The sequence below is a fragment of the Suncus etruscus genome, chromosome 10, assembly GCF_024139225.1.
Source record: "Suncus etruscus isolate mSunEtr1 chromosome 10, mSunEtr1.pri.cur, whole genome shotgun sequence".
NCBI lineage: Eukaryota > Metazoa > Chordata > Mammalia > Eulipotyphla > Soricidae > Suncus > Suncus etruscus.
Genome location: NC_064857.1, coordinates 24,234,408 through 24,250,352, shown reverse-complemented (window position 1 = coordinate 24,250,352; position 15,945 = coordinate 24,234,408). Strand labels below are relative to the sequence as shown.

At 33.5% G+C, this 15,945-nt stretch overlaps 1 protein-coding gene across 1 annotated transcript in view; it reads right to left on the bottom strand.

The window, feature by feature from the left end:
* TRPA1 (transient receptor potential cation channel subfamily A member 1) overlaps positions 1-15,945 on the bottom strand; it is a 55,210-nt gene that overhangs the window by 27,848 nt on the left and 11,417 nt on the right. Inside the window, exons 4-12 of the mRNA XM_049782432.1 lie at positions 13,410-13,517; positions 9,650-9,758; positions 9,350-9,495; positions 8,540-8,676; positions 6,149-6,197; positions 3,602-3,701; positions 2,719-2,819; positions 534-703; positions 287-451 (exon numbers count right to left, since the gene is read on the bottom strand). Coding sequence (XP_049638389.1) covers positions 287-451; positions 534-703; positions 2,719-2,819; positions 3,602-3,701; positions 6,149-6,197; positions 8,540-8,676; positions 9,350-9,495; positions 9,650-9,758; positions 13,410-13,517 — 1,085 coding nt within the window. The remainder of the gene's footprint in view (positions 1-286; positions 452-533; positions 704-2,718; positions 2,820-3,601; positions 3,702-6,148; positions 6,198-8,539; positions 8,677-9,349; positions 9,496-9,649; positions 9,759-13,409; positions 13,518-15,945) is intronic.

Genomic DNA, 15,945 nt, shown 5'->3' with positions numbered 1-15,945 from the left:
TTTGAATTGCATTAAAAGATTCCAGTGACTATCTGGCATGGAGCCATTTACTTTATTTTGTGACTTTAAATGTCTCAAGTTACATAAACCTATATACTTTCATTCATCAGTTGAGAATACTAATGATTTAGCCTTAACTAGTTGCAAAGATGCAATACATTCTAAGAATTGTTAAGATAAATAAAAGAATACATTGTGAGAGAAATTTAAACATCATACTTTAAAGTAAACAGACCGAGTCGTTAATCCAGAAGAACAACAAACCATTCCAATCCTATGTACTCACCTGAGAAACAAGGCACCTTTTTTCAGAAGAAGTTGAACTACTTTATCATGCCCATTTTTGGCAGCTAGATGGAGAGGAGTCATTCCATGCAGGTCACCTTCATTCAAAAGTCTGGTATCACTAATATCTTGCAGGAGCCTCTGACAGGTATTAATACGTCCATAGCTTAAAAAAAATAGTTTCCAGATTTCAAATTAAATAGAAATAGAAGGAAGACATTTTCAGATCTTACACAACTAAACCTTACCTGGCTGCAAAATGCAGAGGTGATTTCCTATCTTTGCTTTTGGAATAAATGGACACATTATAGCAAAGTAGATTGTTTACAGAGCAAGGTATACCCTGTCTGCAAGCATAATGCAGAGGAGTGCAACCTTCAAAATCTTCATCCATTACCAGCTCCTTAATATGTTGCATCTAAGAAAAATTAACATTTAATTATAACTCTGTTAGCATGGTTTTACAGGGTGCTTCAAAAAAAAAAAACTCTGTAGAATAGCGTTTTTCCACAAGGTTTAATATAAATTGAAAGTAAAATAATAAATAACCTAAAGTATAAGTATAAAATAATGTTGTATAATGGCCTAGTCCCTATTTCTCTACAATATACATTACACTATATATATTGGTTTTGGGGCCACACCCTAAGACATTCTGGGGCTACTCCTGGCTATACACTCAGAAATTGCTTCTGGCTTGGGGGACTATTTGGGATGCCGGGGGATCGAACTGTGGTCTGTCCTAGGTCTGCTGCATGCAAGGCAAACACCCTACTGCTACGCCACTGCTCTGGCCTCACATTACAATATTTTTTAGGAGAAATTCTGCAAGCAGAAAAAGTACTGAATATTTTCACCCAGTCTTTTACATATTTATCAGAGACAAGTATTTTACTCTCCTCTTTTTTTCTCAAATGACTTAAAGGCTGATAAGATGAAATGCTAAAATTGGATTCAGTTTATGTTTTATATGTATCTTATCCCACTGATATTATGTTAATATGTACCTAAAATATTATTGTCAACAATATGTAAGCCACTATAATCAAAATAAAAATTATATTTAAAAAATGGAAAAATTTAAATCTAACAATACAAGCATTTTTAGTTTTAAATAATCAAATACATATACATTTTGTTCTTTATGACATATTCTGATAATAGTAAAATTTACTATAGAATATACATTGTACTTCAAATATACCTCTTATTCAATAAAAACCATTAAGTATAAATATGGAAAGGATGTATTCCAAACTTTAACAAGCATTTTAAGTAACATTTTTTTTCTTTATTTCCTTTTTTTAATTTGAGATGCACCTCACAGTACTGTGATGTTATTACTATTTTTGCACTCAGAAATGAGTTCTTGGGAGCTTAGAGGCTAATATGGAAAGTGCTATATTGATTTGGGGGGGAGGGTTTGGGTCACACCTGGCACCACTCGGGTTACTCCTGGCACTACACTCAGAAGTCACTCCCAACAGGCTTGTGGGACCATATGGGATGCCGGGATTTGAACCACTGTCCTTCAGTGTCTAAGGCCCTACTGATGTGCTATCACTCCAATGGAAAGTGCTATATTGAATCCAAGAAGGCTGCATCAAGGCAAGTACCTTACCCACAATACTATCTTTTTGGCCCAAGTAGCATTTTCTGAATTATCAAGTTACTCATGTTCTTGGCTTTTACTATGATATGCAATTATAGTCAAGGAGAGATGAAGTCATGAATGTACATGGATGTACATGGAAACTATTATGCTGAGTGAAATAAGTCAGAGGGACAGAAATAGACATAGACTAGTCTCAATTTTCTATGGGATTTAATAAGAATAAAAGACATTATTATAATAATACTCAGAGACAGTAGAGATGAGGGCTGGAAGAATGGGTTCACAATATGAAGCTTACCACAAAGAGTGGTGAGTGCAGTTAGAGAAATAACTACTCAAACAACCATCATGACAATGTTACTGAGTGAGAGAAGTATAATGTCTATTTCTAAACAGGCAGGAGAGAGGGGATGAGGGATATGGGGGCATTAGTGGTGGGAATGTTGCTCTGGTGCAGGGAGGTGTTCTTTTTATGACTGAAACCTAAATACAGACATGTTTGTAGTCATGATGATTAAATAAAGATATTATTTAAAACATAGTAAAGAAAAGATAACTTATAGATAAGAATATAAAGCTATTTGTTCATTTGAAAAGCTCAGCCCATAAAATTTATTGCTATCATGATTGTAACATGGCCATAAAGCTGAAAATAAAAAATATATACCAATAATATTTACATTCTAGATTCAGCCTCTATTATGGTAAAAGTATAATTACCAAAATTAATTTACTCATTGGAAGCCAATCAATTTATAGATTTTCATCCATGTATGTATCTATTCTATATATAAAAGGGAGATCTATGTATATGTTACCTGCATAAATTCAGGCTCCAAATTTTTTAATCCATGTGATTGCTGTACAGTCAAATGCAAAAAGTTACGTCCAAGATTGTCTTTTATATCCACTTGAGCACCTGAAACATAAAAATAAATAAAATGACATTTATTATTAAAATATGGCTTATAGGATCTTCTTTTTTAATTAAGCATTAACTACTGACATGGGCTAAAGAGATTCAATATAGTTTAGTTAACTATCATTTATACCTGTTCAAATATGTGTACCCAACACTATGCTCACCATTCAAGAATTAGACTCATTCAACATAATCTGTTGAATCCTTTTCATTAGGATGGTCATTTTATTTAAAAAAGAAATTAACTAAAAATTGTTACCTAAACTCTATCAATCTGCAACATAAACTTTATGTAGATAAGAAAATGAAAAAAATTAAAAATGAATTTAACTTATAGTATGTGTTTGTAAAGAGATGCATCCAGGTGTGCGTTTTGTTATGCTAATATGTAAAATTTACCTTTAAAGAATAGCATACAAATATGTGGATATTTAGAGTAAGAAAGAAAACAACAGTATCACTGTCCTCTTTGTTATAATAATGCCAGTTTAGCATCTAAAGTAGAAATAATCAGAAAACTTTTATCTCATAGGATTGATTTATTGAGAGAATATATAATAAATATATTCATAATTATAATTTATTACAGTTTCTTTAATCTTACCTACTATAGTTTGAAAATTATCTAGGTATTGCTCATTTACTGGGAAAATTAATCTAGATATGAAAAATATTCTATTTATCTTCGTACACACGACAAATGGTCCAATAAGTAATTAGTGTTTTAGCAACCAAATTGAGTTCCTGTTAAAAAAGTTTAACTAAAACTTTCTTGGTACCTTTAGAGAGTAGCAAATTGACAATATTCCAAGACGCAGAAGCAGTTGCTAACAAAAGTGGAGAACGTCCTTCACAATCAGTGGCATTTATATCTGCTCCCTAAAATAAAACAAGTCATTTAATGCAGAGTTTACAAACTTTATCAATTGATATTGTGAATTATAAATTGTGGGAAGTTATTGAACTAATATGTTCAAAAATAAGTCTAGCACTAAAATATAACTATAAAATAACTTGAAATTTTCCTGTAATTCATATAACATCCCAAGTCAAAACATTCTTTTGTCATTTCAATAGCAAAATATTATCTTCATAATCAGTGTAGATAGCTCAAAGAACAAAGAAGCCATGAGTTTTATCCCTAGCCTTACTGATCCTGAAGCACTGGTAGAAATAGTCCTGCTAGCCACCAAACACCACTACATGTGGCCTTAGTGGACCCCAACAACTCTAGGCTGCACAGAGCCACAACACTAGACCCAAGCACTGATCCATCCAGATCAGACAGCAGCTCAGGTGCAACTGGGATTATTTTCCAAGCTCTCTGAACACTGCTTGGGAGGCTACCACACAAATTGCCCTGGCATGTTACTTTTTCATCATTGCTATTGTTGTTGTTTAAGTCATACCCGGTAGTGCTCAAGGTTTACTCCTGGCTCTACGCTCAGAAATCGCTCCTGGCAGGCACGGGGGACCATATGGGATGCTGGGATTCGAACCACTGTCCTTCTGCACGCAAGGTAAACTGCTTACCTCCACGCTATCTCTCAGACCCCCACACATGTTACTGTTTTGACTGACAACAATAAATATACCTTAGACCAAACGTTTTCAACTTCTTGTCTAAACGCTATTTTTCTGTATAAATTTTCTACCAGTTCTTAAAGTTAGCACCAGTTAACACAGGGTATGCCTGGATCATGTGGTTGTACAATTATAAATTTAAAAAAAATAAACTTTATTTCTGTCCTAGTGGTTCACAAAAATTTCTTCAATTTTCACAAGTCAACATATGTAAAATGTTAAAAACCATTAGTGTAATAATGATATAATAATAAAATAATATCCTAGTTTCTACCTTTATAATAGTTAATTTCCCTCTATAAGAAAAATCAATATTCATTAAAATTACCTTTGTATTTATTATATATATATAAATTAAACAGCATTCAAATGGAATTGTTGCCTTTTTCACAATATCTACTTTACTTGAGAGCATTATGCTCAATGGGAGAGCATATTTATGAGGCTCTATCTCCAGAGTTAGATTCAAGCACAGAAAATCACTAACTTTGAAACAGAAATTTAAAATAACTTTATTGAAATCATTAAAATGCTGAAATTTAGTCAAGTGTTTAAGAGAAATTAAATGTAAATGTTACATACTATGTGTTAATGAGTACCTAAATATTCACATAGACCTCATATCATCATGGAAATAAATTGCGATATTAATAATAAGAAAAATAATGATTTTTAAATCTTAGAGGAAGAATGAAATCTTTTGGATAGGCAATGCCATTAAGTAAAATTCAGATGGGTTATTTTGTTTCTTTAGGACCCTGTGATTACAGTTGACCCTGGAAGCTATATCCAATTTTGAAAGTCTGAAGTAGTCAGTGAGGTCTAGCCTTCATTCTCTTTCCAAGTGAACAGACAGCTACATTTGCAGAAAATCTTGCAGGAAAAGACTACAGTATATAATAATAATAATTTACAGAGTTCTTTGATGTAAATAGTCAAATTTTAAATATCTTATTGACATCAAAAATAAATACTACAATTTGAACTACATTTATTGCTATATATATTATAAGGATAGTACATCAATTTATTTATACATCTAAATAGGGAAACAACTCATAAGCCACTCTGTAGAATACAAAAGATATCTAGACTATGGAGAGGTAGTTCAGAGGATATGACCCTTACATTGTACACAGCTGACCTGACTTTCATCCCTGTCATTTGGGTCAGCAGATCTCTATCAGGAGTAATTACTGAGCACTACAAAAATGTGTCCTCACTCCAAAATAAAAAAAAAAAATACATGAAAGATTTCTAGACACTCCAGTGGAGGGCACTGGTGCTAAAATGTTTTATGCAAAAGTTTACCATTAATAGTATCATAAGTCATGGTTGCCTAAAATAAAACTTAAACAAATATTTCAACCTTTGATGATATTCCTTATTCCTCAATTCTTCACTGAAAGCTGGCACTGAACAACTGGAAATGAGACTTAAAGTGAAAGGGAAGGTAACAGGAGCTGTCAGTTCAGCCTCCACCTCAAAGGCCTAGGGTTGAAGAAGGAAGGAAACTGCAAGTCTCCTCAGGCAGATTCACAGAAGACCTTCCTTTAAAATGGACCCACTAGATCCCCCACCCTCACAAAAAGAGTTGATATCAAAATTCTCATTTGTAAGTAATCCCTTTGTGCAAATATTTTAACTTGTCAGCAAGCAATTAAGTTTTGATTAATTTTAAAAAATACATATAATTCATTTTCCACTCAAATAGTAATAAAAATTGTCTATGAGATAGTTACCACTGAAATTAAATATTCTGCTAGTTCATGGTGATCAAATAAGGAGGCTCTGCAATAAAAAATTAGAAACATATTAAAGGGCTATACATATGTTTAAATAATGTAAGCAACCATTTTTAAAAAGTCAATGTAAATGATAATTTAATTACATTATAAATGCTAAAGAATTAGAAACCTTAGAAAATATATAATTTCTATTAGAATTTTTTTTTTGTTTTTTTGGGCCACACTCAGTGGTATTCAGGGGTTACTTCTGGTTCTGCACTCAGAAAATGTTCCTGGCAGGTTCAAGGGATCATATGGGAGCCAGGGGTAGAACCCAGCTTAGCCAGATGAAAGGCAAATGCCCTACCTGCCATGTTATCACTCCAGACCCTCTATTAGTATATTTTAAAAATGGGAAAATATCAAATACATCACAAAGTTTCTTCCTCATATTTTAGAAAATCCATTTTATCCATGTAAAATTAATATAAAGATGTTCTGATATGAGCAGTAATATCTTCCTTACAAGTTTACAAAAGAAAAAGAAAATGATTTTAATTACTATAATCATGGCAAATAATTCTAGTTTTATGCAATATGTGTCTTAAATTATCAACAAGGCTTAGAATGGCCTTTCTCTGGCAAAAGTAATCTAGAATGTATTAGCTCTCTTAAGGTCTTTCAAAGAAAAAAAAATGGGGTGGGAGAAGTGAAGTAATTTCTATTTCACAATCTATCATAAAAACAATCTAATTAAGATGCAAATGAAAGATTTTATAGCTACATTAAAGTTGTGAGATATCAAATGTTAATGTCAATGATTGAAAAACTTGTATCTAATTGTAAATCTTATTTCTTATTCTATATTAGATTATTCTATGCTTATTCTATTTTGAATAAAATTATATCAACTATATATCTGTTTGTAAAAAAAACTTGGAATCAGTTTGCTAGTTTTCACTACGTCCACATGATATTGCATTATATTGAAATTATATTAAATACATTTATCAATCTTATGACATAAATACCAACATCAAGACCCCATTTAATTTGTTCTTATTTCTCCCAAATCTACATGGTATACTTCAGGCCAGCAACATTAGCATTGTTAGAAATATATTAGAAACACAAATCACAGGAGATCTGTATATGAAGGTTTAGAAATGTTAAATGATTTGCCAAGAACTACATAGCCAGATAGGGTTAGGAAGCCAGTCTCCTCACTCTAAATCTGTTCTTTCAGCCAGGACAGAGTACTGAGGTCTTCACACAATTTTTAAGTTCTACTGTAAGGACCAAAATGTCCCTGAAAGTTCAGGATAAGTTCCAAACATCACTGGTTATATTTTTTAATTCAGGGTGTGTGTGTGTGTGTGTGTGTGTGTGTGTGTGTGTGTGTGTGTGTGTGTGTGTGTGTGTGTGTGTGTGTGTGTGTGAAGTGCAGGCCCGATCATAGTTTTTCTATACTTTTTAGGAGTGAAATATATCTTCCTAGAGCAGATGTGCACAAGTAGATAAGCAGGTTCACAATACTCGAAACTGTGTTTACATTGCAAAGCTATTTTGTATTGTTTTCAGAAGAGTCTCAGCAGTTAGTCATTTTTAGAAGGAGGTCCCTGTCTCAGGACTTGGCTGATCAATGTTATGGAGCTTGTTCTCATAAAACTAGGAAACAGCTAAACAGTAGTCTGATGACAAGATGGCTGTCCTTGTGCTAAGCCATTGCAATGGACACTTTCCTACTTTCATGCTGGGTTGTGTACTGCGTCTCTCTCTACTCATTACACTATCTCATTCTTATTTTCTTCCTCCCCTTTCTCAGTATCTCCAAATAAAACTTGTTTTTTAACATAAAAACAAACAAATAAACTGCCTGTTTCCTGTTTTTGAAGTCTAGTAAGATTATAGACTCATATAATTTTTTCCTTAAGTGCATTTATGTTAAATATACATTGACACATTTATCTTGTTTGTAATGCATTTCACATAATTATAACTTATGAATATATGTACCTGTATTGTGAAGATGGACAGAAAGGGGAACATATTAGGGAAAATGCAACACCCAAATGCACCTACCCCATTTTATATTGTCACTAAAATAGGAGGAAAGATAAACATGTGGAATTGTTAGAAAGGGCTTGGCAACCACACATGAAAAGCTGAGCAAAACATAGTTAATCCTATGCCTGCATCCACTAGAATTGATCCAGTAGATAGATAGATAGATAGATAGATAGATAGATAGATAGATAGAGAGAGAGAGAGAGAGAGAGAGAGAGAGAGAGATCTAATTCTAAACTAATCCATCTAACAATCAACTTTTCCTTAACAGGAGCATGAGATTATTTTGCTATGTGAAAATTAGAAATGTGTAGACATAATAGTAAGGAGGACACTTGCCTGTGAAGAAGCGTCTCCTGATTTCCATCGACTGCATTAACAATATCACTGCTGCCGGTGTAGGAAGAGATCATCAACTTCACAATCTCAGTGGCTCCCTGGGTGGCAGCAAAATGAAGGGCCGTGCACTTGCCATTCTGAAAAGTGTTTTGATAGAAGAATCAATGTGCATGTCCCAATTTCAGGATATACCTAAATCCAACTTTGAGCTTTATTTTCTCCAGGGCCCACAAAATCAAAGAACATAGATTTTTAAATAATGAATTTCATTTAAATTTAAACGATGGAAGCCGAAGGATAACACAGTGGCAGGGTGTTTGCCTTGTATGCGGCCGACCTGGGACAGACCAGGGTTCAATACCTGGCATCTCATATGTTCCCTGAAGACTGCCAGGAATGATATCTGAATGCAGAACTAGGAGTGATCCCCGACCATTGCCAGATGTGAACCAAAAAACAAGCAAACAAAATTTAAACGATGAATTTCTTTATTAAAAAGGCATCAGTATTAAAATCTTAGCTAGCAATTTTGCCTCCTTAAGTCTGCCAGTTCTTGACCATATTTATCGTACTTCTGCTCCCTCAGCAGCAGCATTATCTTCACTGTCTCTGTACTTGGGATTATAATTGTACATAACCCTCAAAATTATTTATGTATAACTAAATTAGATATTATTTTATTCAAATTTTTCTTAAACAGTTGGAAAAAACTCAATTTCCATCCATTTAATTATACAAGAGCTATACAGTATTTTTTGGAGAAAAAATACTCTAACAATGCTAAATTTGGCATAGTCTAAGGGCAATTACCTCCATCATGTCCAGCTTTGCCCCATTGTCCAGACACATTTTAATCATTTCTAAATCACCACCTTGAACAGCCATGTGCAGAGGACTGGACTTCCCATTATTTACAAAATTAATATGATCTTGTCTTTCATAGCCATGTTCTTCACCTTTCAAGGAGAATAAATTCAATAAATGATTACTTTAATCACTTGTAGACTTACTTAAAAATCTCATTTATAGACTCTATTAAATATTTGCCAAATGAATAGAAATTACTAGGAAAAAAATTTTAATATAGAATACAGGGATTCCTCTACTCACCATACTTTAATATTATTTCCATGCATCTTTTGGCACCTGAAAATGCAGCCTGGTGAACAGGATAACATCCCCACTTATTTGATATGCAAGGCTTAGCCCCTTTGTTTAACTAAAGGGAAAGAAAGCATTTTAAAAAGTCAAATGACACAAGCTAAACAAAAAATTGGATTTAATATGATTTTATACGCTTCTGCTTGGCCATTTTACTAGTCTTCATTTGTGTAAAATATGTAGCAAATATGTCTTCTTTTGATTATTAGAGCAATTAAATTATAGATGTCTTTGGTCAATTTTCATTGGAGTACTGTTTTCATTATATATTTGTCAGGAAGTTTTATGGATAAATATATGCTCATTTTGAACAATAAATGAATATAGCCATATGCGTTGTCAATTGGACCATTGATGTGCTAACTCAAACTAATACTGTGCACTCATTTTCACTGGAAAGACCAATGTGGTTCTTTGCATATTCCCTTTAAACCATTTCAACAACTTAATGTTCTAGCAAAAAATTTTGGCTTATCTTATTTTGGAGCATACCTAGCTGCTCTCAGTGTTTACTCTGGCTCTGGGCTCAGCCATCACTCCTGGCAGGGTTTGTGGAACCAAATGTATATGGGGCTTAAACCTAGGTTGGTTGCATGCAAGACAAGAGCCCACCTGCTGTGCTGTGCAATGCTCTGGCAACCCACTGGCCCTTTATAGATCTTAATCTATATTGCTTGTTTTGTATGTAAAAATGCTCTACATTTTTGAAACTTAAGGCAAGGGGCCTAAGAGATAGAAAAGCAGTAAGTCCTTTGCTTTGCATGTGGCCCAGGATAGACCAGGGTCTGAATCCTGGCATCCGTTATAGTCCCCCGAGCTTGCCAGGAGTAATTTCTGAGCACCGAGTATAAGTAACCCCTGAGCACAACTGGGCGTAGTCAAAAAAACAAACAAACAAACAAAAATACAAGAAAAAGAAAAGAAAGAAAAAAAAACAAAGTAAATAAAAAGAAAAAATCAAGAAAAAGAAATTTAAGGCATATTACATTGGTTTCATAATATAATTCTGAATGATTTAATATTTTTAGTGGTATGAAAACATTGTCTGGTGACTTATTTTATGTCTTTCAAAGTCTTATTTTGAAGTCTAAAAAACTTGGAACTTGTAAAATCTATAGAAACACTTAATATCAGCTAGTACCAATTTTAGTAAAACTTTTTAGTTTCTTTTTTGTTTGCTTGTTTATTTGTTTGTTTGTTTTGGACCACACTTGGATATGCTAAGACTTAATTCCTAGTTCTATGATTCCTGACAATGCCCAGAGGTCTATATGTGATGCAGGTCAAATCTTGATCAGCTCTATGCACTGACTCTTTAACTGCCCCTTATTTTATTGTTTCTTACAGAATTTTACATTTTTCATTAATTTTAATAACTTTCAGGTAATTGAAATCAAAATTTTAGAAGGGCATACTGATTGTTTTATTTTAAAATTTTCTATTATATACAGAAAAATTTCTGTGTTATTTCTATTTATAGTCATTTTTATGCTTAATATTTTTACTTCTAGGCAACTTCCAATTTTATGTCTACATTTTTTTCTTTTTCCAAAGAAAATACACAATCTATCAAATATCTAAAATTATTTTTTGTTTTCAACTTTATATTTTTTTCAAATTTTAGTGTGGTTTATCTGAGGTTCTTCTAAATTTTTAACTTCAGTAATATTTATTTTTATTTTCTTTTATGTCCAATAACAATAACCAAGAAGAATACATGTTGTGGGGCTCTATAATGCATCAGATAGGGCACTTGCCTTGCATACAGTTAATCCTGATTGGGTCCAAGAATGTTATAAGGTTCCCAACTCTACCATGAATAATTCCTGAGTACAGAGACAGAAATAACTCCTTAGTATCCATGGCTGTGACCCCAAAACCAGACCAAAAAAAGGAATACATGTTTTTTCTCCAATACACCAGATAAATATATAAGATGCAATTTAACATTTTAAATAGTAGGCAGATAATTTGTTATATTTTTATTTTTTAATAATTTCTTTTTTTAAACACAGTCATTACAAACATAATTGTAGTTGGGTTTCAGTCACAACAAGAATAGTTTTTTAATTTGTTAGTTTTCTGACTCTGAGACAGTAGAGAGGCAAATAAAAAGATAAAAATGTACAACTAACATAATAGCATATAAATTATTTTGAGGGGTTTTTTGGGTCACACCCAGAAGCTCAGGGGTTACTCCTGGTTCTATGTTCAGAAATCGCTCCTGGCAGGCTCAGTGGACCATATAGTATGACGCGATTCAAACCACCGTCCTTCTGCATGCAAGCCAAATGCTTTACCTTCATGCTACCTTTCCAGCCCCAAATGACTATGTTTTTTAAAGGAAGCTATTTACTGATTTTCTTATGCTACATTTGGAAGGGTGAAAAAAGAATTAGTCACCTCAAAATATCTTTTTAGAACTAGATACCTAGAAGGGGAATATTTTTTTTTTTACCAATCTTCCCCCAATAGAAAAATATCACCAGTAGAAAGATTGATTCTACTTTAAGGTTGGCTAATGACTTAGTCATGATATCATATAGGGCTCAGTTTTTGAAAACCCAATAAATCAATTTCCTTTTGTCTTTGGAACATAAATGGCTATATTCACTTTCCTTTTATTTTGTGGTCACAATTTATCTTTTATTGACTAATAGTTGTCTATCTTTTGATCATATAAAAGCTCAGAAATAAAAGGATGATCCAAGGCTAAGAACAAGGTTCATTGGAGTAGAACACATGCCTTACATGTACTGAGACCCAACTTCAATTTTCAGTACTCCATTATAACCAGAGTACTGCTGCATGTAGCCACTATATCAGGGTGGCCCTCAGAACCCCTAGCACTGACAGGTCTGTGCACTCAACCATCAGATTCACACCAAAGAGGATCAAAAGTCCCCAGGAGTAGCGCTTTAGGCACCCCAAATTGAGAGGTCCCTTTAATAATTACTGTTACACAAGCTATTATATTTTGTTTTCCAGCCTGAACAGTTTTAACTTAATTTTTTCCTGAACTTTCTTTCTTTTCATTTTAACCTTTAATCGTGTTTCTTTAATATTAGTTTCTTGTGTGTGTGTGTGTGTGTATGTGTGTGTGTATGTGTATCTCCCCCCCCCCCCCCATGGAGTGAGGCCACACAGAATGATGCTCAGGGCTTACTCCTGACTCTGCAATAGGAATTACTTTTTTTTTTTTAATTTGGTTTTTGGATAACACCTGGCGTACTCAGGGATTACTCTTGGCTCTATGCTCAGAAATCGCTCCTGGAAGGCTCAGGGGACCATATGGGATGCTGAATTTGAACCATCATCCTTCTGCATGCTAGGCAAACACCCTACCTCCATGCCATCTCTCTGGCCCCCAGGAATTACTCTTAATGTTGTTCAGGAAAGCATATGGGATGCCAAGGATCAACCACAAGTTAGCCACATAAGGCAAACTTCTTATCTGTTGTACAAACGTTCTAGCGCATTAGTGTTTTTTCTTAATGTTTTATGTCCAGCTAGTCTTAGATCATTTCTGGCAATCTCTATTCATTTAAAATTAAAGTGGTTTGAATATACCAACAAAATATCAAGCTAATTTTATGACATTTTCTATATCGTAAATTTTTGCTAATAAGAAATGTACTGTAATAACACAATGATAATTACAATCCATGTCCTATCAATGAAATTATAAAAAAATAAATAAAATACAAACCAGAATCTGTAGTGCCTCACTATTATCTTTTGAACATGCAATGAGTACAGCTGTATTTCCATTTTCTCCTTCCAAATTAAGATTCGTACTGCTGTGTTGTGTCAGAACCTATACACATGAGAAATAATAATCAAATAATCAAAAAATTAAGCTGCAGGCTTCAAAATAGGCATTAGTCTGCCAAAAGGACAACTATGCCATTCTTGCATTACAGCTACCATGCCCTTATGCTTCTATTTTCATTATTTTCCCTCAAGAATTTAGCACAAAACCTTGCAGAGAATATTTTGACCCATAAAATCGAAAGTAGAATAAGGATTTTAAATACTAGCTAGCATAGTTCAGTTGAATCTTTATCATTTGTAGTAAGTGACTTATGTTAAGTAAAATCTTCAAGAAGATCAATTTGTAGGGCAACTGGGATGATAGATTAAAAAGAGAGAAGGGAGGGAATAAGGACATAGTTTCTTTCCCCCTTTGCCATTCTTCTAGTTTGTTTGCAAGAACTCCATAAAATATAAACTCAAACACTGCCCTCTTTAGAAAACAAAAGAGTTTTATATAACACTGATGTACTTTAATTCTATGGTTCCCCAAATCATTTGATATATTGTTCCTTTTTCAGAAAAAAAATTTACAGAACTTTTGGAGAAATCTGTCTTCTTTAAGTGAACAAATTGGAAGTTCCCTCATCCCCAAATTTCAACCAACTCTACTAATACTCTCCTACATGATTCAAGAGCCTGCCAAGGGGGTTGCCACTCACTTTAGGAAAGACTGGTTAAACAGAATATTTTTTATTATTTAAGAATTAGTTTTTCAGATGAAATGGCTAAGCAATTGTTTCCAATGTAATTTAATTAAAAACCAGTTTACTACTCCCCGAGTAATTTCCATCTGATGACTTGCCAAGCATTGATATATCTTTAAACAGTTCTTACTTTAAATTCAATCTAAAAAATGCAATCTCACATACTATTCTCAAAAAAGAAATCTTTGAATATCCATAGAGGTTAATTTTTCTCATATTATTCTTTGGGCAATATTTTGTATCTCCACAATTGGTCTTCATCACAATTCCTCGATTATTCCTTCCCCAAGACTTTGGAATTCTATTATTGTTGAAATATTTAATATGTCTCTTATTATTTTAAATAAGGAAAGTTTGGGAAAGCACCCAAAGATGAGGGCTAAATGCCAGAAGTATCAGCCAAGTGATTACAATTGCAAATTCTAGTTAGTTCCTCTGTGACCTCAAGGTAAGGGGGCAGATTCATTGGTTGAGTTGAATTACCAAAGGCCTATGAGTTTTCATTTACTTATTGGAATATACTCCAAGGGTCCCTCTACAAAAAATGGACAAGACATTTGAATCCCCATGTTTCTTTTAACATTATCCACAATAGTCAAAATCTGGAAAAATAAGTATTTAAGAGGAAATGACTGGATATAGACACTGTGTATATATGCGTATATATATATATATGTAGTGTATATACACAAAGGATTATTACTTGGCCATGAGAAGAGATAAATTCATGAAGATTCACTGGAGGCATCTACACATAATGCTTTACCACCTTTGAACACCATCTCCTCCTCCAGTTAAATTTGAACACTTTCTTCCAACCTTCCTGTTCATATATCTCAGCCCTTTCAAGTGACATATTTTCTACTGAATACAAGTTTTTATTTCTTTGTTTCCATTGTCTTGAGGTAGTCATCATTCCACAACTAGACTTCTTTATATCTTAATATGAGAGAGAGCTTTCTGTGTCTGTCTCTCCCTCTATCACTCAGCATGACACTCTTTAGATACCTTCATGTAGCAGAAAATTTCATGAATTTGAGGAGTAAGGTGTAGCTTGAGAGGGCATGGAACCTCAGTGTCTTTTCCCCATACCTTATCCTCCCCATCATTTATGTGGCTGATTCTGAGTTATATTATCTCTGGGTAGCCTTCCATACAGTTCTTAGAGGAATATGCATTACTGATAATCAAACTCAGGGCTCAAAATTGGGGCTTCCACGCAGCAGCATGTATTTCACCCTTTAAGATATTTCTTAGTCACTGAGTTAAATTCTTTGACAAAAATCAGCAGTATGATGAGTGAATATAAAACTCCTGAGTTTTGTAAGCCATTTTAGAAAATAAGCAAACCCATAAAAGGCATTCTGGGCCCTTCTACTTGCTAGCTAGTTGCTCAGAAATCTGAACAGGATATCTAAAAATCTGAGATGAATTCAGGGATTCATCTCCTCTCAGTCTCTGGCTATTGGTCAGAAACTCGGGGTGAAGCCTGTTTTCTGTGGTGAGAAGAATTTGAGGAGATTTATTTCTTTACAGAGAAATTATTTCTGTTAAAGCATTTATTTATTTGAATTATGAGATATTTGCTAAATACAGGACTGAAGGGCACAAACAAAAACCCTACAATTAAGCTGTAATATGTCTATAATTAAAATGTCTCAAGAGAATTTATTAAGCAAATTATTTTTTAAATAATTTTGTAACTTCTCTTTCAGAAAACATATA